This window comes from Falco cherrug, chromosome 2 (assembly GCF_023634085.1).
Source record: "Falco cherrug isolate bFalChe1 chromosome 2, bFalChe1.pri, whole genome shotgun sequence".
Lineage (NCBI taxonomy): Eukaryota > Metazoa > Chordata > Aves > Falconiformes > Falconidae > Falco > Falco cherrug.
Genome location: NC_073698.1, coordinates 62,853,572 through 62,876,200, shown reverse-complemented (window position 1 = coordinate 62,876,200; position 22,629 = coordinate 62,853,572). Strand labels below are relative to the sequence as shown.

Here is a 22,629-nt window from a genome sequence, read left to right as displayed (position 1 = left end):
TATGTGGGCTTAGTTGCTAAGAGAAAAGTAGGTTTTCTTGTAAGGGTAGATTAGGATATTGTTTCTTGCAATACTATTTTCTATTTTATTTTTTGAAGATTTCCTTGGCTAGAATGCTTTGATTTACAAGGAAAGAACAAAATGCATGGAAAGTGGTGTGCCGGATTGGTGAAAAAAATACGCGTAGCTCTTCTTTAACAAATAGTTTCTTAAAGATTTACTATCTGAACAAATTAAAGTGCATGAAACTTCCTGATAACTGGTTTGACCCCCAAATTCATGGTTCCATTTTCACCTTCATTGAGGATGAAGATGAAGCTACAGCGTTATATCAGATGTTAGGTTATTTATGGTTTTACGTGGTACTTACTTACAACCTATAGATATAATCACTTGGACATTGTAGATTTCCAACTGTACAGCCACAGAACAATATGAAGGAAAAGGTACTAGTTTAAAAAAAACCTATACTTTGTTCATCTTTTAACATGCAAGGCTTTCGTTTCTTTTGATGTAAGTTCTTTCATTTTTGATGAGACAAAAATCAAACTTTACTTTTAATACACTTCTTTTTCTAGCAAAAGAAAGAAAAATTTTATTGATAACTTTCAAATGAGAAGTATTTTGTTAGTATTTTAACATTTTTTTTTCTATTTTTGTCCTTTTTCATTCTGATAAGAATTGACCTTTAAGTAACCATTGCCCTATAAAAGTAGCATTTATGGCCAACAGCCAACTTTTCTTTGTTTATTTTCAGCATGATCAATTAAGTTGCTGAGTTCACATCTACATGATATTTTATATCTTGGTAATTGCTTCCAAAAGTGTTTGTTAAAAGATTGATCATTATGATGCATGTCGACAGATATTGAGCTGAAGAATTTGCTCTCTGAAGTGTGTAGGTTTGCAGTGTGCAGGAAGCATTAGGCAGTGATGCAGGTAATTATCACCTGATGTGACAACATGATGGGTACTGTAAGCCACAATGCCTAAACTTTAGTTGGATGTATATGAGCCTTGAGATCCTGTAACAAAAATGAAATTAACTAACTCCTGTCACTTCAGTAAGGAACTCGCAGGGAGGTACTAAAACCCCCCCCCATAAATATTAGAAGTCCCTGAAAGCTAATGAACCAGTTTTCTATAGCTGAAATGACAGAGCATCTACCAAGAGATCCAAGGACCCAGTCTATGTTTCTCTCCCTAAAGCAATTAGTCAATTGGTACCTTCACAGATCTGTGAAACAATCTGTCCTATTTCATACATCTGTGCAAGTATTACTTTAAAGTGATAAGGTTACTGCAGTGAAGCCTGGCAAAGACTTTTACAACAGGGTTGTAGTCACCAGCAGCTAAGAAATGTCAACTGTAATTAAAACCAATCATTTTCAAATATATGCCATGATTTGGAAATGGTGAGGAATGTTTTTACAGTAAGAAATCTTAGCCCTGCGAGCACAGAGTTTTTTAAGATTCTTTTTTCTTTTTGTGGGAGGAAGATTTTTTTCTTTTTCTTTTGGCAACACCATTTTGAAGATGTTTATTCATTAAGGCAATTGTATCAAAAATCACAGAACTGCAGGTTTCTTCTCTAAACTTGTCACAGTTCTTATAGAGCTTGCATTTAGGAATTGTCCCTGCATGTAATTCTGAGTACATGGCATGGAATCTATTTTAAAGATTTGTGAAACACTTTGGCAAAGCATCTTTTTACTGAAAAGTGACATTTAAAAGTACTGAATTGAATTATGTTCAGCTTTTGGCAAGTAGTTTTGGAAAAATCAAAAAATACAAGTTTGTAAATGGTTAAAGACTTGCTTCTAAAATAAAGCATTTATATGATGCAAACTAATTTCACATAAGGATACAGCTTCCATTTGCAAAGATAATAAGATTATAATGGCTCCCCTATACCCAGTTCATTTAACTCTCTGTGTATTGCACCACTGTAGCAATTTAAATGTGATCCTCCTTGATGCCAGGCAATCTTTTTAGCAACAAAGGTGTAAAGTGCTCCAAGGCAAAAGTGTCTTACTGTGTTTTTTATAACTGGAGCAGTGTCTGGGACTCAAATTTTTCATTCACTAGAGAGGGCTCTTTGTCCACTCATGCCTAGTAAGTATTTGGTTGATCATTAAAATAAGGAGACAACTGAAAACATTGCCTCCGGTCATCTTCATAATCACATATCCCCATGTAGTATACTGCATGTGTATATATATATATAGAGAGAGAGTGTATATATACTATATATACAGTATACTGGAGATAGCAGAACTCTAAGGTTTACTGTAAGTAGACCTGTACTTCTTCACAATGTGGCTAAAGTACATTTTGGGAGTCTGAGAGGTATGGTGATGACAAAAATTTGTTATTGTGTGCAAGACAATATGCTTATGTGTGCCAGGGCAGCTCTGGCCAATCTCATTTATAGAGCTGAAGAGATTAGTGCAGTGCCAAGTGCTGTCTCGGCACAATTTTTCAACTCAGAATAGGCACTGTAGTTATGCCTGTGCTTTGGATATTGGGATAGAAAATTAAAAAATGAAGATTTTTGTACTAGTTTGCTCACATATTTACTCAGATAAAACCTATTGTTTTTCAAAGCTATGTTAAAGCCAAATAGGATGTTGAAGGCTGAATCCCACTCCTGCTGGAGTCAATGGTCAAACATCCATTTGTTTGGTTTAGGCCAGTATTTTGTTGTAATGACATGTCAGCTGCTCCCTGCAGACAACAAGTAGCTTTTAAATGTGATAAAGTACTTTCCTTACCTTCTGATAAAACAGTCCAGAAACTGTCCCACTGGTTAATGGGAGGTTTCTGTTGAGGAGATTCCTCTCAACTCCAACATATTTTCTCTTTGTACAATATTTGGCATTACTGTAAAATTCTTACAGTTATCTCAAATAATAATAAAAAAAATTACTTGGAACTACACTTTTAGAAAAGTGAAGTGTTCCATATTGTATATAAAATGTTGAGGAAAAGAATGAAGAAAACATATTATGACCAATTTTATTCCTTTTTGTTCACTTAATGCATGCCAAACTTAATTCTGTGTTAAAGTGACATTAACTACACAGAAATTTAAAAGAACCAAAGTGCAAGATTCATACTCCATCTGAATCTATTGCTGTTTTAATTGATAGATATTTTGATTTTAATTTTTACTTATTGATATTTGTATAAGACCAGTGAAAATTGCTTTTAAAGTCTTCACTGCTTTTATATACAAAAGGATGATAAAATTATGTATTTATTCCTATGAGTTTCATTATCGTGCAACTCTTTCTGGTATGAATGAATATCTTGTTAGAGATAACATCTTGGTCCTTTCAGGGTGAAGAAATATATTTCATGCCTGAAAACAGCGTCCCCACAACCAGCAACAGTAAGTTTCATAAACTGTGAACTCTGAGAACCTTTCAGGATGATTATCCTCCCAACAAAAGAAGTTAAAGAGTAGGTTCATTATTGTCCTTAGCTCAACACAAACCTGTAAAAGAAACCTGCATTTTTCAATGGCAATGCACAAATTTGAATAAAGATACCTTTCAGCATGCAGCTACTATGATTTTTTTTCTCTTTTACTGGTTCTCATAGACTGTCAATGAAATATTTACCTGGCTAGTGTGGCTTTCCCTATGTCTTTGAGTCGATGAGCCTGCCGTAGTGCTGGCTGACAGTCTTGAATATTCATTTTCCTCTGGTAAACCTAAAGCAGAACAACACTAATTTATAATCTGACACTTACGCATTGACTGATTTCAGCATGAGGTTCAAAAGACCTTGACATGTTTTACTAAACAAGAATGGGAAAAAAATCACACATTTGCCTGGATATTTACTATTTCCATGCTTACTGAAACTGGAACAATTATGGTTTACGAAGTATGAATAGCATCATAGGTATGCATGCTGGTTTAAAGAAGAGGCAATTGTACTGAAAGAGCCTGCAAATAGCACATTACCTATGTACTGGCCAGGGATTCCTCCTGCAATGCGGAAATCCCTGGCTCCTCTTCCCCTGGCTCCTTTTCATCACAGAAGCAATACAAAGGGAATGGACAACAGGCCTGCGGTTTGCTCTCAAATTAATGTCTCTAGGTCACACAGGAAGTCGATAGTAGGTCCAGGACTTACAACTTCATCTCCTCAGTATAGAGTTTTGTTTGTAATTCTTGTACTTATTGTGCAATCTCCATGTGGGAATTAGCTGCCCAAAATTTAGCTGTGTAAAAACCAGTCATCCAGTGTAAAAGAGGCAGGTGGTCTCCCTCTGGAGTCAAGAGAAACACCTCTGCACAGTGATCCTAGAGCGAGGCTCACTGCCGGCGCTTCCCCATCACTTCTGCCGGAGTGGGAAGACCAGTCACATAGCACTACAGAGGATCTGAAAGGTGGGATGAGGGGAAGCAAAGGCAGAAGCAGAAACACAATGAGTCTATGATAGGTGTTATTGAGCCCCTCACAAACTAGAATCACAGACACTGTGGTAGGTCTGGTATCCAGCAATTTTGGTATTGCTTTGTATAGCACATATTCCAAATTTTCATGCTACTATGGCATCCACAAACAGCATATCGCTACCCCTTCTTCAGTCAACAGAACACAGCTATCCACCACAAGAAAAGGATTCATCCTGGTGAGAGATATGCAAGTTGAATTGTTTTCAGTTAGATCACCTGAGATTTGCTAACTAGAAATTGATAACATCTAATCTGAAGTATTTGATTTGTCTAGGCATCTACCTTTTGTGTGGCTAAAACTGGGTAAAGTGCTTCTGGGCCTAGATATGTAACTCTTAGATAAGGAAATATGAGGTGAGTCCCACTCGTTGTATATTATGCACAAAATACACAGAATCATAATGGAAACAATTGAAAATTCAGATGCAATGAATCATAAACTACTTATGGGATTATGTACTACACTAGACATAGTTCTGTTTCGTGTTCATGTTCACTTGTTCAATCACAAAACTGGCATAGAAACAATGTGAAATATTCCTGTCTTACAACTTGCTATTTTCAGTACCAAAAATGCTTTTTATTTTTTTTTGATAATTCAGCATGAACGCTTACATAGTTACTGATATATGATTAACTCATGAAAATGTAAATTGTACAAATAATGCCATAAAATAACCTGATTTTGTGAGAGAAATCGAACATGAATTTTAAAGAGAAGGAATGATCCTTATTCCTTTTTGTCCTCTACCCTGCTTTTAGCATTCCTCTTATAATGGTGCAACTCCACAGCTTTGTAACTAGGGACAGCTGGGTTTTTTTTGTTATTTGTTCTTTTGAATAAAGCCTGTGTAAAGTATTCATAAATATGGATTTTCTTCTGCAGCTTCAAATCATGTGGAATTCCTTTGGACACACACAAGCAGTGAAGAAGGTGGAACCCCTGCTTGCAGCTCAGGAGTAAGGTCAAATCTTGTCAGAATCCAGCATTTCAGTCCTTTCTTGCCTGGTGCAGAGAGTGAGGGAGTCTGACCCTGTTCTCACAGTGACTTGGACTATGTGCTGTTTTCGAGGTGGAGCTGTCACTTTTTGAAGCTGGTGCATGATATATTAGGTATGTACTGGGGTAAGGTCTGATGTTCAAGGTCTCCAGTTACCAGGCTTGTAAAATACATGTAAGTTACCACTATTCCTTTCTTACCGATATTAAATACCCTGTCCTGCAACTTAAAATTTTCCCTCAGCAAAATTACATATTTTTTGGTCAAATGAAATATTTGAAACAAATTTCCCTCCAAAAATCCAGGTTTTGTCCACACAAAACAAATCCTTTTTTTTTTTTTTTTTTCCAAATAATTTCCTGAAGTAATAATTTATTTTCACGGATCCAGTTTGGATACAACTCAAACAAAACAATAAAAAATTATCTAAATTTCAATGCCAATTGCCTTTTAAAAGTAGGTGTTATTTATTTCATTCAAATAAAAGATATAATGTAAAATATTTTCATGATTCTAAACCATCATAAGTGAATGAAAATACTTTCCTAGGCCAGCAGCACATTTTGAAAAGCTACTGCTTTTGCACTATATTCATACACTTCAGTATCTACTGTCCCTGACAGCCTTGAGCTAAGAATAAGGTTATCAATGATTTTCTGTTTATTTCTATGAAAAGCTATGATAAAGGTCTTATCAAATAAGTAAAGTTTCCATGTACAGCAACAGCACGTTGTCACAGACATGGCAAGCAGAGGCTTGGTGCATTTTGGAAAGATAAATGGAGTAGTTGATTACATTCTGAGAGTTTTCCTTTACGTACACCTAAATAAATATTAGGATACCACAGCTGTGCATTGAATAAGACCTTGCTTAATTCAGCACAAGGTTGGAAGCATCAGTTTAGCATGGGTCAGGGGCAGAACTACAGGAACATAAGTTAATCAGGGGTTCAGGCTGGAGCACAAATTACACCATCTGGACTGGGCTTTCTTGCAACTATTCTCAAGTTACCAAAAGTCAGTCTAATTTGGCAATTCTTTGGCAGGGTTATGCTTCCTAATATTATTACTGAAATTATATGTGGTGGTGAAAATGATACCAGGGAATACGATTCAATCAAAAATCTCTAACTGCAGAAGTTAAATGAAAGAAATGCATTCGATTTTTTTCACATAATCAAGAATATGGCCTTGTCCCAAGCAATATGTGTATTCAAACTAGAAACCCAATCCTTTACCCACTTGCTCCCTGTAATGCCTTTTCTATATTGCTTCAAAGGAAGATCCCACACTCAGTCCCTGATCTTCTTCCTATACTTGCTATTTCCCACTTCTGCCCTGTTCTCAGATCCTCCTCTTGGGATCCTTCAGATAAATAGCTTGCATCTCAAATATTGAAATCTAGTTCACAGGACATCTAGAAGCAGTCCTGTGGTTCCAGACAACCTCTGGCCTCATAGGCTTTGCTACCCCCAAACTGGAGACCCTGCATCTCCTGAACTCCAACATCCGTATTGGCAAAACAACAGCAACACCACAGAGTCTCTGCGTCTTCACAGCTGTGGCCACATATAATCCCCCAAACCTTCTACCTGCCTCCATGATTCTGCATTCACACACAGGCTGGATCTACTGATCAACTCCACTTGATACATGGGCTGCTGGAGTGTGAAAGAGGCATCACCAGGAAAGGCAAGACGTAAGGCTGTATGCTGAACGGTATGTAGCCTGTGTCATGGTGACATGCCCCTTTTCTGTCAGGTTATCTGCTGTGACACCTCTCCCATTCTGTGACTTGTTGCCTGATGTGCTTAGACCTGGTGGTAAGTTTCAAGAGGCTATATAGCAGAGTGTAGCCCACAGGTGACCTCCTTAGAATGGCTACCTTCTTGACAGCTAAAGCTAGACAAGACTAATCTCCTTACCTGAATAATGCATAAGGCTTCTGGTGAAACAGGCAGGTTCTTACAGTTACTCTTATGCCAATCTGCATAAACTATATAGTGAGTCCAGTCACATGGATCTCCATACACAAGCAGCGGACCTCAGTTATAAATGAAAAGGAATAACCAGAGAGGCATCCTTTGAGGGACAGCAGTGTGCCAACGAAGCTGGATGAACAGGTGCCTGTATGACCATTAGGCACAATGCAGCACAATGCTCCTTCGGCCCCATGGGCTGTCTCTATCTACTCTAATTTTCACTTGGGTTACAGAGAGTAAGTACCTCTACAACACACTCCACTGGGGGTAAAGAACTGTCAGATATCTGGGGAATTTCTCCCTTTCACTAACCGAAGGCTAGGTCACCTCAGTCACTTACTACAGTTGTCATATTTCAACATTCCACTTAATGATTACACACTCCTTTGTATCCTGTTTGGTACTAATGATAACTAATTTCTGTAAACTTTTATCTGCCGTGTCTGAGTGTCTCCCACCAGAAGATCTGTTGTTTTGGGTGATTTAGGATCACAACTTTCAGCATTGTAACGTAAAAGGTTATTATAGGCTTTCTGATTACTCTTTCTGTTTGGACAAGAAACAGCACAAAAGCTTGCTCTTTCAGACTAAAAACTCTTGGTGAGCGTGGAAGATTTGTGTCAGAAAAGTCACATTTGATAGCACAGACCTGTAGAAAGATATGACTCCTAATATTAAAAATCAACTAAAGAAGAGGATTACATTATATAAAATGAAAAAGCAACTTCTATTGAAATTCTGAACTAACAGCAGTACCAGAAACTAAACTCAGCTTCTGAAAGCAACACAGCATTAATCTGTGAATGAATTTCCCTTGACCTAATATTTTTTCCCTTTGATTTTTCCAGCATAGCTTTCAAACTACCAAGTGTATTATGCCTAGTTCTACCCTTAATGGTAAAGGCTATACAACTGTTCTGCTTACACAAACCATATTTAGCCTTAAGTTTTCAGGATGAAAATAACTTTACCCAGTGCCATGCAAGTATTTAGACATCTGTTTCTGCGTATTTGATCAAAATAAATACTTTCTATTTGTCTTGTGCCTGTTCATACTTGTGTATTTGTATTGTGTGATGCAATACAGCCATTATATCCTTAGGATTTATTCTTTCTGTCATTACTCTTGCACAATTTTGATCATCTTGTTGCAATGATAAACAATTTGTCATTCACTAGTAAGGCACCTGTAGCAAAGGGAGATCCTGATTTCCCATTTTTGGTCCCACTTGTGTTGATTATAGCATCAAAAATCTCAAATTTCAGTCCTCCATGACTCAGGATGCTTATAGACTGGGAGCTGAGCTAACTACAAATTCCTCAACAGAGGCTGTTTTATTTTCTTCACATTCAGCTTTTATTGGAGAGGGGTTTATAGTTCACACATATAAAGTTAAGCCAGTTCCAGAAACATAGATATTTCACATCTCAGAAGATTCCAGCTCGACTATATCTTACAAAGTTCATTCAAGGAAACACTTCAGTAATTTCATGTTAGAAGAGCTTTGGGATTAAAAATTGCTTACCATTTGATACTGAATTCCCATTTTCAGCAGTCACAGAACTGGACAGTGGATTAGATGACTGAGTTCCATGGTTATTTGCATTCTTATCCTGGGTTTCTGATCCAATACCTGATGTATTTGGATCTTCCCTGCTCCTTAAATTCAGATTAGTTTCAGCACCTGATGCAAACAGAGAAAAAGCTTGTCAGCTTCCTATTAACTAGTGGCTTTCACATATAAGTAGAAATAAACTAACACAGAGAAACCAAATTACTTTATCACATTAATTGAATTAATCACTAAATTCATGAGTCCAGTGATAAATGTGGAAGGTTTAAGCCAGTGATTTTTGCAGGGTTTTTCTTTTTTCATTGTTAATGTTCCACTTGCAGCCATCTAAAGTTTATGGAAGTGAAAGGCATTATAAAATGCCATTTGTACTGTTTCTTTTCACACAAAAATCAGATGATAAAGCTCAGCAAATGTTTGTATTTCCTCTATTTTAGATTACGTTCTATTTTGCATGCGTTCATATACCACTGCCATCACTGCAATGCTTTCACCATTGCATTAGGTGGTACTAGCAACAGCTATAACAGAGGTTTAGTTTTTCTGTCTCCTACCACAAGAAACAAAATGGCTTTTCATACGAAACTGTATGTAGCAGCGTTCCTCCCAGCAGAGCCTCCCCGTGGGCATTATTTACCCTGCCTCAGGGCTCTGCATCCATCAATCATAATTTTCTATAAAGTTCCAGGTTTTTCTGTCATAGCCTTTTAGTTACATTTCTTCAAGACATCAAGAGGAGGTCTGATCCTGTAGGAGTTCCCAAGCTATGTACAATGCACAGGCATTTCTTCAAAGAGAAGGGCAAAACCCTTCTCTTTCTTTCCTCTCTGACTGACAGCACATCCATGCAAAGCAGAACAGCTCAGCTCACATCAAAGTGCCTGGAGCTGGCTCTGAGCTTGCCTGGCTTTGTCAGCCCCAAGAAACAGGGCTCAGCCATCAGCTGTGCCCGAGTGGTGCTCCCCACTGGAGTTGAGGGGCTGAAGCCAGGTTTGTATCCCAGAGTCAAGACTGTGAATGCATGGGGATGGTAGGAGAGACCCACACTGCAGTTCTGGCATGCCAGGCTATCCCCACTCCACCCCCGTGTGGCAGGGCTGTTGAGGCTGCATGAAATGCTGCACTGGCAAGGCTATGGACATTTTAAATGGATTTTTCTCTCTTTACTGTGTTTCTCTTAATTTTGCAGTGAAAATATATGCATACTCTTTGCTTGCTGTAGTCGGGTTTGTTTCACAGAAGACAAAGCTGAATTCAGTTCTCTGTTTGGATCCATTTCAGATTTCCTAACTGCTTCCACCTGCTCTGAGAGCTGGCCTTAGCTGCGGGGCTGACATATTATGGCTGACCTGGGTGCAGAGGTCCTATTTAGCACTCTAAAATGGAAATTTTTCCTCTAGGACAGCTCTCAAAGAGGTAATCCTTGTTTTTGGGTGTGTCTGTCTAAGCTTTGTCATAATGACAGTAACAACCAATGGAGGTCAAAAGACTAGCTATTAAACCCAACATTACAGCGTTCACGCATACTGCCAATGACATCCTCAGCTCTCCCAAAGATAGAATACATTCTTACGAGTCTTGAGCACATGAACATTTTTCAAGGGGAAAGAAAAAACATTTTCTCACCAGGTAACAGATACCTCACCTGCAGATTTTCAAACTTGATGTTGACTGCACAGCTGATTTTTCATTTTTATGCCTGAACTGAAGAAAACCCACCTGGTTTATAAAGTACCAACATTTAAAAAGTGAATTCATTAAATGAAAACTATATATCCATTCTGTTTAACTTGAAATGTTTTGTTTCATTGAAAAGGTCTTTGTTATTTTTGCTTAGCTTTTAGTTATCTAACTCTGAATCTTTCCTAACATTTCCTCTTCTAACAAAAAAAGCTTTCTTGAAAAGTCAAGAAGTTTGTTTCCAAGCTGTCAGAATAAAACATTCCAATGGTTCTTTTGCTCCATCCCTTGCCCTCATTCCCTGATCATTTTTGCCCGATCTGACTGGAGTGTTTTAGTGGCACTGTTTCATAAACTGCATATTTAGGCAAAAGTGCTACGCATTGAAAAAATTAGGCCAGCTCTACGCACAGTATCTGACTTGGGAAAGGCAGTAGAATCAGAGTCTGAGCTGAAAAATGCATACAGTACAATTATGAGAGCATGCCTGATTTAGCTTTTGTACAAGCAAGTTGACTGCAAAATGCATCTTTGCAGCTCATATTAAATTTGTCTGAAAAGGAAATGTCACTTTCAGATGTTAATAGTCAGTGCAGTTGCCTATAGATCATAATCCACCTACATAATTATTGTGCCACCTTTTACATAAAGAGTCTCGGGGGAAGTGGCTGGGATCCTTATCTTTCTTGATATCCGAAAGATTTATTGATTTGCCTGACATCTGCAATTCATTTGAGAATGTGCAAGTGGAAAGACTTTTTCTTGCATTCCTGTTTGCAGAAGCCTTTGTTTCACAGGTACATTGATATCTTTTCATGGCATTCATGAAGGGTTCTCGGAAAATAAAAGGTTATATTTTCTCCTTTGTATCTCTAAAATGAAATACTACAAAGAATTGTGGATAGCTACTATTGAGCTAAAATATCATGCTAGATTGGCAGAAACAAGTAGTGGACAGAGATGCAACATATCTTTTGGGACAGCTATCTACAGATCTGTTATCCCATTTGCTTTATTCAGTCATTGTAAGAAATGCACCCTTTAGTTTCTAAACAGAAGACTATATAAAGAAAATATATGTCATAGTGCCTTATTTAATTAATCCTGAGGGTGGGAAAAAAGCCTATATTTTGTTTCAAAATAATCTGGATTATATAAAGATACTTGTACTAATTTCCTATATATAGGCATCTTCCAATCACCATTGGAGCAGTTTCATGTGAGTCCACAGAAAAAGTGTAGCTGCATATGTTGGCTGACGTCTAAAAGACTCCTGGTGTAGCCAGACTGTGTCCCTAGCAAACAAATACTGCTTATTTATTTTGGACTTTGTGTAAAATGGCTGAGTTTCATTTCATAAGAAAATATTTTCTATAAATAGGATAACAAGAGGATAACAAGGTGTAATTAGCAAACTGTCCCAGTGCTGCAAAACTTATCTGGGATCATTGGGCAATTCATGTTGGAAGACACCTCAGGAGGTCCCTCATGCACCCCTGCTCCAAGCAGGGCCAGCTGTGGGATCAGACCAGGTTGCTCAGGGCTTTGCCCAGGTGGGTCTTGAAACCCCCCAAGGATGGAGCCTGCCCACCCCCCCGGGCAGCCGGTCCCTCTGCCCACCCCCCGGCCTGCCTGCCCTCATGGGGGAGAGGTTTCACACCCAGCCTGAACCCCTCTCGTTTCAGTTCACGCCTGCTGTACCTTGTTGCCCTGCTGCCCCCTCCCCCTCCCCTCCCAGTAGGCACTGGGGTGGCTGTGAGGTGCCCCTGAAGCCATCTCTGCCCCAGGCTGGACAAGCCCCACTGCCCCAGCCGCTGCTCACAGGGACACCCTCCAGCCCTGAGCATCATGGGGGTGAACTCACCCCAGGTTGTCAGCATCTTTCTGTGTTGAAAGGTACCCAGTACCAGAAAGGTACGCCACAGTACCCAGATGTGGTCTAACAGGTCCTGGCCAGAGGAGACACCCCCTGGCCGGAGCTCCCAGCGGTGCTCCTGATGTTGCAGCCCTGGATGTTGCTGGCCATCTCTGCAGCCAGGGCTCGCTGCCAGCTCCTGCCCAGCTCCCAGAGCCCCCAGCATTCTTTCCCCAGACTGTCTGTCCCCAGCCTATATCATTATAAAAGGTAATTCCGTGCCAGGTGCAGGACATTGCGGTTTTTTTCCCCAATAAGTTTTAACATGCCAGAAGGCATTGACTTTATCTTCTGTGCTGGATTATGTCTCTCCATCCCATCTCCCCACTACTCAAAATATCCCTGAGCATAACAAAGATGTCTCATGACTTTGTATCACAATATTATTATTCCACACAATTTATAATTGTGCAGTGGTATCTTAGATGGACATACTGTGGACAATTACAAAAGATATAGGGAAGCCCTCTATTAATACTAAAGACTTAGAAAACCCCCACTGATTCCTATTTTATCCATCAAGTATCGGTCTGAAATTCACTTCACTTTCATGTTTTCCCAGTCACCTAATATAGAAGTTTGGACTTTTATCCACATTAATGTCAGCCTCCTCCTGCTGCCATGAATCTCTGCAGATACAAGTATGCACTGCTCTCCCATTACTCATCAACATTCTGAAACTATCAGAAATAATTTAGGATACAGAAAAAGAAAAAACTATGGTTCCTACAGCTGAACATCTTCACCAACGTGCTGAATGTTAGCTTTTTGTTCAGATTTGTGCTCTGCTGTTCTCACCAGATGGATGCATTATTTACCATGTTCTTTTTTTTTTTTTTTTTTAAGTAACATCATCTTAACAATTTCCAGCTAGTAATAAATGTTATTTCAAAAGTCATCCATACCTACTTTTGAGACACTACCTACAGAGAGGTATCAGCTGTAAGAGCATGGTGGGAGTTCGTGTTTATAAAAGGAATACAAGCTTTAAGTGAAAACCCACAGACTTCGCAACAGTGAAGAGCATTTGGATTACTATTTTGGCAAAATGACTTTGCCAAAAAGATACCTGTGACAGTCAAATTCTGCTCTGACTAATCTTGCAGTTAGTGAGGATGTATGGACCACAAGGATGTACGGATGTCTGGATTGGGGACATAATTTGCCTCTCAATTGCAGCATAGTTAATAACTGGAATAGCATGTACAGTACTTTTAATCAGAGTATGACAAATCAAAGTGTAACAATAATTTCCTTACAAGCAAGCTTTGTATTCCAACAGATCCATAATTAATTACATCAACATTACTTGAAAAGTGTAAGAGGAAAGGTATGCAAAAGAGGCAGCTCACAGAATCCACATTTGCTAGTTATCCTCAGTGTTCCTGGAAGAGATTGAGTTTAAAACTCATGGCAAAGTCCTAAGGCACAGGATAGACTGAAATTTCACTTATTTTGGAAATAAAAGTGAGAGTATGGCAATCATGGAAATGATTTAATATATCTGCTTTTCATTTCCCTTTTTGAGTCATTATCTCACTCTTAAAAGAAACCCAGTGCACTGAGAGTCTAGATGACAGATTTTTTTTTTTTTTTTCAAAAGAATAACTTAAACTCTTTTAATTGAGCTATGGCTTCCAAATATCCTATTATAAAACTCTTCTTTCTGAAACATAAAATGAGGGATCCCAAACATCATAGTTATTTCATAAGCTGTATTTAGCCTGAATTAATGCTGTTATCACCAAATTAGAAGATGGGCCAGTATAGGCTCTATTCAGATGACAGATTAAAGTGCAATACTGAAACATTTTGAGAAACTATTAATTTTGTAAGGAAAATACGCATTTAGTCTATTTAATAAAGCCTAAAGCGAAGTATAAATCAATGACTGATATCAGCATTTAGGTGGAATCACCACAGACTTTTTGTGCAGCAAGACATGGAAAACCAGTATATTATTAAAAGCCTGACAGTAACTCACCTGGTTGGTTTGTATTTTTTCCCGTCCTTGTTTTTGCTCTCCTTTCTTTACAAGTAGGTATATCCATAGCCTATATCTGTCCCCATATGATCTTTTTTCAAATACTCCTTTTAACATTTAGTGCTCATTTACAGTCTGACTGAAAACTCATTAATGACAACAGAAGGGCTCCACTGCTTTCAGTGGGGTTTGGATCAGATTCATGCTTACCTTGGATGCTTTGTGCAGCACTGCCAAAGCACCGAGGGATTCATCACACAGGGTAAATACAGAGGGCCTCTTGCTTTGTCTATCCTGGTAACTCAGATGTGATTGTACCTGTTCTCTGGCCCTGAGGCAAATGATAGAGACCTTGTCTATACTGTTACACTTTCTTGCCCTTCACAGCAGAGAGGCTGCATCCAAGTTGTCTACTGGGAATAGTCCCTGGCCTGTGCCGATTCCTGAACCATGCCCAGATCTATCTGCAGGGCAGCCAGCCTGCCAGGTCCCAAACCATGCCAGGGACTGCTCTAGCACTGTGACCGCGCAGAGGATTGAGCTGCCATTCCCAGGACACTCCCCAGCACTGGCTCTCTACTAAAACAGACATAGCCTTTCACCTTGACAGCACCTGTTAGCACAGTCAGCAATCACTGGTCAATATTAAGTCCATCTCAGGTAAAAAAAGGAAAAATATGGAAGAAAAACAACCTCAAACCAGATGGGGCTAGTGGGGCACTGAACTGTTGTACAGTTTCTGCTAAGCTGCATTCAAAAGTTTCATCCTGACAGTAAGGGGAAAGCAGCTTCTTAGTTTTGCTGTAGTGTAAATGGAAATCATACACACACACACACACCCCAATCTGATCTGGCTTGTACCTGGACCATTCTTTCAAGGTGCATGCTCCTTTTCATCAGTTAAACAGAGAGTTAAGGCTGAGTTCTCAGCTGAGGAATTTCAGTGCCACAAGCTAGGCAGGATGTATCTAGGTCCTAAAATAGAAACAATCTCTGTCCTGATCAACAAAAAACATCAGCCCCGTGAAACAGAAACCACAAATATTATAGAAAAAACTTAAAAGCTTTTCCACAAAGGAACAAAACCTACAAAAATATGTAACACATATAATTATGCAAAGAAATATGAAAAAAGGGGGAAATAGTTCCCCTTCTTATCATTTAATGTCTTAAATAAATCCCACAATAATGTAAAATATTATTTCTTCGTTCATGGAAAACATTAATTTCTGTAACTAATAATCAATACATGGTTTTAGTTAACAAGATCCACAGGTGTTCATACTTCATTAACAACTATGAAATCTGGAAAACACAAACATTGTGGCAGATAAATTAATGTCTTACAGGAGGAGAAGCTTTCTGTACCTGGGCTGCTATGGAATCTAAAAGCTAAATAGCCTGATCTCCTTGAAACCCATGGCTGGCATCCAGCAAAATGGAAATTTCAAATCAAGCAGCTTGTCATTATACATGTGAATAAGAGAGAACTGATCGATCCTATTAACCAGCATATGAAAGACAAGTTGTTGCAGACAGAAGGAAATCCTGATCTGTGCTCTCACTCTTGGGAGAGTCAGGAATACACTGAATCCTAGTGGCCAACCCTGAATACTTGTTACATTTACTGTGGTAAGTGGATATGGTGAAGTGATGGGAAAAAAAAAAAAAAAAAGAAGATGGCAACTGCAGAAATCATGCAGATATTTTTTGGATGAAGGAAAGGGAGAGGAAGGTTAAATAAGAACAGGCCATTTCATTTTGGCATGAGTGTTTACCACTGCATTTTGTTGCACCTTGACAATTGCACTTGGCATTTTCTGTTTTGCTCTGACTTACTGTCGAGACATCCTTGTCCATGGCATTTTCTAGCTACCCTCAGCACATGTTGTCTTGGGTGTCCTTTCACCGGATAAATGCATATTGCTTCAGAGTAGTTCAGTTTACCCACACGAAGTCACACTGTGACCTGCTGTAGCATGACTGTTTACTTTGTCTACTGAGAGATGGAGGCAAGCAAATGCATCTTATTTGCTGAAAGAAATGGAGCAGGATGAAAACTGTCAAGACAGGATTCCCCCAGCCTATTAGCCTGTACTGCGTGTCTCACTCTCATGGCTGTGCTGCCGGCTGCTGCTGCCATCAGAGGCAATAATTATCCATTGATTTATTTCACCTCACAAAGCCTGCCCTTATAGCGGCAATTGTCCAGGATTTCCCCCTGCAACAATGCTCCTAGGATAGGCAGCAATGAATTTGTACTGCCACGTCCAGCACCCTTTATCTCTGAGCTGTGTAAGTGGAGTTATCAGAGAGTGCTACAAGCCACTCCAGAAGCCACATTCTTCAACGGAGCAGGCAAATATGGAAACGTAAACTACTTCTTTGCTCTGGGAAGCTGCATTTGTGGAAGCTTTGTATGAAGACTGGAAAGCAAAGAGAGGAGACAGATGCCATGAAGAACATCAGAAGTGACAAAACTCACTCTGCTAGAGGTAAAGACCTCCTCTGAAGAATATTGTGTTAGTGTGACCTCAACCCCAATCTGCCAGAGTTTGGAAGATAAGGCTGGTAGTGAGAAGGAAGTTGTTGAAGCAGCTGCAGGAACTCCTGGGTCTGGTTCGGCCTTTAAGAACCATCATCTCAATCACTTTTTTGTAAATCGCTTCACAGCTATGGAGAGTATGGACCTAGAACAGAAAGGTTTTTTCTGCTTGCTTCTCTGATGGACTTGTGCTCGTGGGAAGATAGTGGTCTTATTTTACATTTACTTCAGTGACAATCACTACAAGCTACAAACCTTTCCCTCTCTCCTGGAAGTAATGTTAGGGACATCTCTGGGTCAGGTAAACTTTCAGAGTTGGTGGGAGGGACAACGCAAGCGCCTTCATTCCCTGTCTAGAGGACTCTGGATTGTTCGAATTAGGCTTGTTCCCAACAGGAGAACAAAGACAGCTCTGCTGAAGTGGAGGAAACAGCCTTCTTAAATAGTGGTAATGGATATGTGGACAGGCTGCTTGATAGTATTTGGGCAAGAACTTGGAACACCTTTTTAATGCAGCAAGTGTGCTAGAGTCCAGCCAGTGCACGTGTTTCAGAGACTGGGGATTTCATTCACCAGTCTTCTCTAGAAACTATCTCTGCAGACCTTCCTGAGCTCCATTACTAACCACAGAGGGCAATAAAGAGGGCAGCACTGCTTGGGACAATTTCCTGCCTTAGGAGAAGCATTTCTTCCCTCCATATTCCTATGTTCCCCACCTTTTCATGTCTAATACGGAAAAAAGTAGCTGATTTTACTCTGTAATACTTATGTTTACTGTTAGGTGTGTTGACTGGCTGACCAAAGTCTATTTCTTGTGTTTGTTTGGTTAAAAAACTGCTCGTGTGCTGGAAAAGGAGGCGGCAACTCGGTAAGAAATGCAGCCACTCTTTTTAAACTGTTTTCTTTTAACTAATGTGGATGCAGCAGTTCTTTTTGAAGCCAAACGTTTATGTTTGTTTACATTTGTGTGTGGTATCTCAGTAACAGAACAGCCATTACTGCTGGGCTTTAGCTGCTGTGGGAAGGAATTATGTGATGAGACACTGTCTCAACCTTCCTCCCCCTCAAACACAGTTGCAAATATTGTAAAAATAAACAAACAAAAAAACCCCAAACAAACAAACAGACAGGGATTTGCTACTGCCAACAGCATCACATCAGTTCTATTTACTTTTCCCACAGAATACTTCTGCAGAGATTTTTCGGGATCTCTCTCATACCAGCTCTGGCATTGACTGCAATGCAGAAGTCAGCATAAGTGACTGTGTTCAGCAGAAAAATTGTTTGAGCGGATCCTGAGGGACGATCCAAGGAATATATTTGGATCATCTGTACTGTAATCCTGCCCACCAAACAGGGACAGCTATACTGGAAAACCTCTTTAACAACATTACCGATTTGTTCAAAGTGATCTTCTGAAATAAAAATTGAATTTAGATATTCTTTAGATTCTTTTTAAGTTAATTTTGAAGGGATACAGTGATGGACAATGACACCTCCGTAAACCTCAAAGCATAAACATATGGCTGTCATGGATGCAGTGTGATAAGCACCCATACTGTGCACAAATATAGCCAACCTGTGGCTAAAAACTGTCACTACATGCTACTAGTATGTCAGCATCATACTGCAACCAGCCCTTAAGGGATGAGCTAAAAGAAAAAATGACATGTGGAACTTCAGGTCTAATTTTTTCATGGTTTTTTTCTTGTAAAAAATGCACCACACAAATAATTTTCCTGATTTTCATTTTAAAATAGAAAACCTCAAGCCAAAAGGGCACTGAACTTGAAGGTCTCTTTATTTTCCCACTCACTAGTGGGCCCAGGGAGAACAAAGATGCCCCATATTGCTACTCCTACTTCCAGTGCTCCACTTCCAAACACTCTCGAACCCTCTCAACAGCAGAGTGCAGCGGTGTGGAGAGAGCATGAGGGTCAGGGCACCCTCATGTTTATGACCAACTCTTTTTCCCAGTCTCTTTCCAGCTATCTTCTCTTGCTTCTCCATCCAGCCCCACAAAATGCTGGTGCTGGAACTGGAACACAATCCACACATGTGGGTCGATAGAGTTTCGTGGTGAATGGCATGAGTCCTGTCAAGAACTTTGGGTCATCACTGAGGGGCTGGAGTTTGCGCAGTCACAAATGCATTGCTCTGGGATACCTCAGCCAGTGAGTTTAGAAGTAGCCTGGTTTATTTATAACGCATCTTTGGTTGCTGTGAAGACATACTTCTATATGACAACCTGACCAGTGTTGAAATGGCCAGTCTTGAACTTACCTAGGTCCAAAATAAAAAGTCAAAACATTTAATTAACATTACCAGTAAGAAAAAATTACTATGTTTGAGGCCATCCATTTCAATGCTTTCCAAACAGTTTTGAAAGACTGGACATGAAAGAATATTTATTTCTGCACAGAATTTCAGATAGCTTGATTTTCATTCCAGGGCAAAACAAAAATAAACATCACAATCTTGACATTTTCTGTGAAATGGAACTATTCTCTACTGAGGCTCTATGCAAAAGATGACTTAATGCTGAGGTGGATGTAAATAAGTTAAGAGCATCTGAACAGATTTCTTACTCGGTTGAGAATTTAATTAGAGACTTTCACTAAAATCTGTGTTCAAATTTCCCTCTCCACTATGTCCCAAATGCCTGTAGAACTGTAGAATCAAGTGACAGGACGTTTACTGCCAAATAGCCACATACATGGTTGGCATCAGGAATGGAAGTGTACTATGATTCAACTTCCTTGCTCTCTCAGATATGGCTGATTTCTCACATTAATGTATCTTTGGTTTACAATGACTGATGTAGTCATTCCTAAACAAAGTCCTTCATGGTTCTGCATCTTGGATCATAAATAAAGAATACTGAAGACTGTTTACTATTCAAAGAAGCACACAACACTGTCAGTAATGAGACAACTTCCTAAACCACTGCTGAATTTCAAACAATGATGTTCCATCAAGTGGTGAAGAAAAGACATTGTAATAAAAAAAATTCCTGTAAATGTCTACCTGAACGATCAGTCACTATTAAAGGTGGGATATTATTAAAAACTGTGGGCTTGAAATGCACTAAGCCGAACCAGTATGGTGTGTTTAATTTACTCCAGTATCAGCCAAGATGAAGGGGACACAAATTAAATCCAAATCAATGGAAAGAAAGCAAACAATAATTAGCGATTTAAAAGGAATGCCTGCAGAAATGGAACATGAAAAAAGAACAGAAAAGTTAGTGCAATTACTTCTCCTCAGCTTCCTTCCTGTTCAGCACTGACTAGGTATGAACATAAGAGATCTTGCACCAGGTCAGACCAAGGGTCTGTCTGCTCCAGGATCCTTTTCTGACATCTGTAGATACTTACACTATGCGATTATGTCAAAAATACAGTGATATTTTCTGTGTGATCCTGGGGCTGCACAGTCTCCTGCAGCCTCTATTTTACTTTATTTTACTATAGGATTTGGAAACGTTTAGAGGAGTGCTAAGGATCTGATTTTATTTTCAATACAAGCATTTAAAAAGCAAAAAAAAAAAAAAAAAGAAGGTTTATGACAATATCCATTCTTTTTTCACCTAAAAATGTGCCTTGATTTGTTCTTCTAATAATATTCAGGTTAACATTGTTTATGGTAATCACACACAAAGCCTCTTTTCCATGTCAGAACTGAAAACTAAAGCAAATTACACATTACATGATTTTAGGCTGTAAGAGCAAACCAGGAAGAGAAATGCTACAGTGAAAAAAAATGGTCATAACAGAAACCCCAAAAAACCTCTTCAGCAGTAAAATATACTAGTTTTCAGAGATTCTGAAATGGAAAATTATTCATGGTATATTGTGTTTGTCCTAAAACAGCAGATCTTTTTTGTGAGAAATTATCCAGATAATGGCAGGCACATAGATAAAAAGGCTGTGGTTTAAGGTGGCTTCTTTCAGGCTATAAAAAAGTTTATTCTGCAAACAGGAATAGAGGGTACTTTCTCTAAACTCTTCTAATCCCCTTTTCTACTGCAGTAATGCAAATCACAATTATTTCCTGAGACAAATCACCCAGCATGGGCTGGATGGCAACTGTATTGCCAGCAGCTCTGTCTCCTCCTTTGTAATTTTCTGCATAGGGCATCTTTGGCTAGCCAAGTATGGGCCTTTTCTTATGAGTCTCATTAAACTCCTACTAGCAGTGCTTTGGCTTCCTCCCACTTTTCTGTACCTACTGCAAGAGATTCAGATTGAGAGCTGCAAGTAGTCCACAGTGAATCAGAGAGTGATGACTGTCCTGTGTTTAGATATCTAATCTGAAAATTAGTCACAGAAAGTCACCCTCACTCCCTGATAATTAAGGCAATGATATAAACAGATACTAATCTTTTTCTAATAAATGTTATGAAGCTTCATTCATTAAAGTTTTAATGCTTTGAGAATTTTACTTGAAAGGTGTTATAGAAGTCCTATGTCTCATGTAATCATTTCTCCAGCATACTTTGGTAAAAGATAAAAGAGGAAAACAGTTTTCTGTATTACTCATGTTTTGTAAATTGTTGGTTTTTGCCACAAAGAAAGTAAAACTATTACATTGTATCAATAAAATGTAGGAATAATGAGATGCAGATATGAATATTATCTTTATTAAGTTGCTTAGGAGGAAAAGCTGAGTGGTTTAGAGCATAAGGGACTGGGATTTCATCTCAGAAAACCCAGTGGGGATTTAATTTGCAATCTACTGTTGAGACATTAGTTACACAATAGCTTGCTCTAATCTGCTGATAGAGGGAAATTATTTACTAGCTATCAAAGGGATACCTGCCTTTGACAGGACGGTACTCCCCATACATACACATTAAAACCCGTTATTTTCCGAGTTTGAGCCAATTTCAGCAAAGAGTATCTAGAAAGCTTTAGTCCCAACTAGGTATGTCTAAATTTCTGTATCATTTGACAGTTGTAAGTATCTTCCAGTGACTTCCAATGCTTAAATGGGAGAATGTGGAATAATTCACTGACATGTGAAGCTACCTGCCTTGGAAATACCTCACTTAGGAAGCAGGCAAAGAAGGGATTCTTATAGTTAATGGATGCCAAAGATATTGGTCAAACATTTGAACACTATCAGTGTTTTCTTAACAATCTAATGTTTGCATGCTTTTCCTGTTATATAAGTCACTGAACTGTTTTGGAAAGGAATAGGTCACTGAAGCATGCATAAACTCACATATACTGTTCCACTTGTATTGAAACGCCAACAATAATTCATGAAACTTGGAAGCCTATACATTGGTGAACTATGTAAATGAAAGGTCTTCCAAATTTTACTTCTTCGATGCTTAAATATGGGGTTGTAAGCTTGCACATTTTCTTTTGCATAGACACAGAAGTCAAGCATCCATGCCAACCTTTTCTCAGCAATCAGGAAGGAGAGAAGGTATCAGGTCTTTATCTCAATAGCCTGAAGGTAATCATCCA

The 22,629-nt window shown here is 38.9% G+C and overlaps 1 protein-coding gene across 3 annotated transcripts in view; it reads right to left on the bottom strand.

The window, feature by feature from the left end:
- The window catches only part of MYO16 (myosin XVI), a 412,244-nt gene that overhangs the window by 17,056 nt on the left and 372,559 nt on the right, over window positions 1–22,629 (bottom strand). For 2 of the 3 annotated variants that reach the window (XM_055702545.1, XM_055702542.1), the window contains 2 exons: window positions 8,981–9,139; window positions 3,627–3,718 (listed from right to left, as the gene is read on the bottom strand). In XM_055702545.1, the coding sequence (XP_055558520.1) occupies window positions 3,627–3,718; window positions 8,981–9,139 (251 nt within the window). The remainder of the gene's footprint in view (window positions 1–3,626; window positions 3,719–8,980; window positions 9,140–22,629) is intronic. The other variant, XM_055702544.1, reaches the window with a different exon arrangement.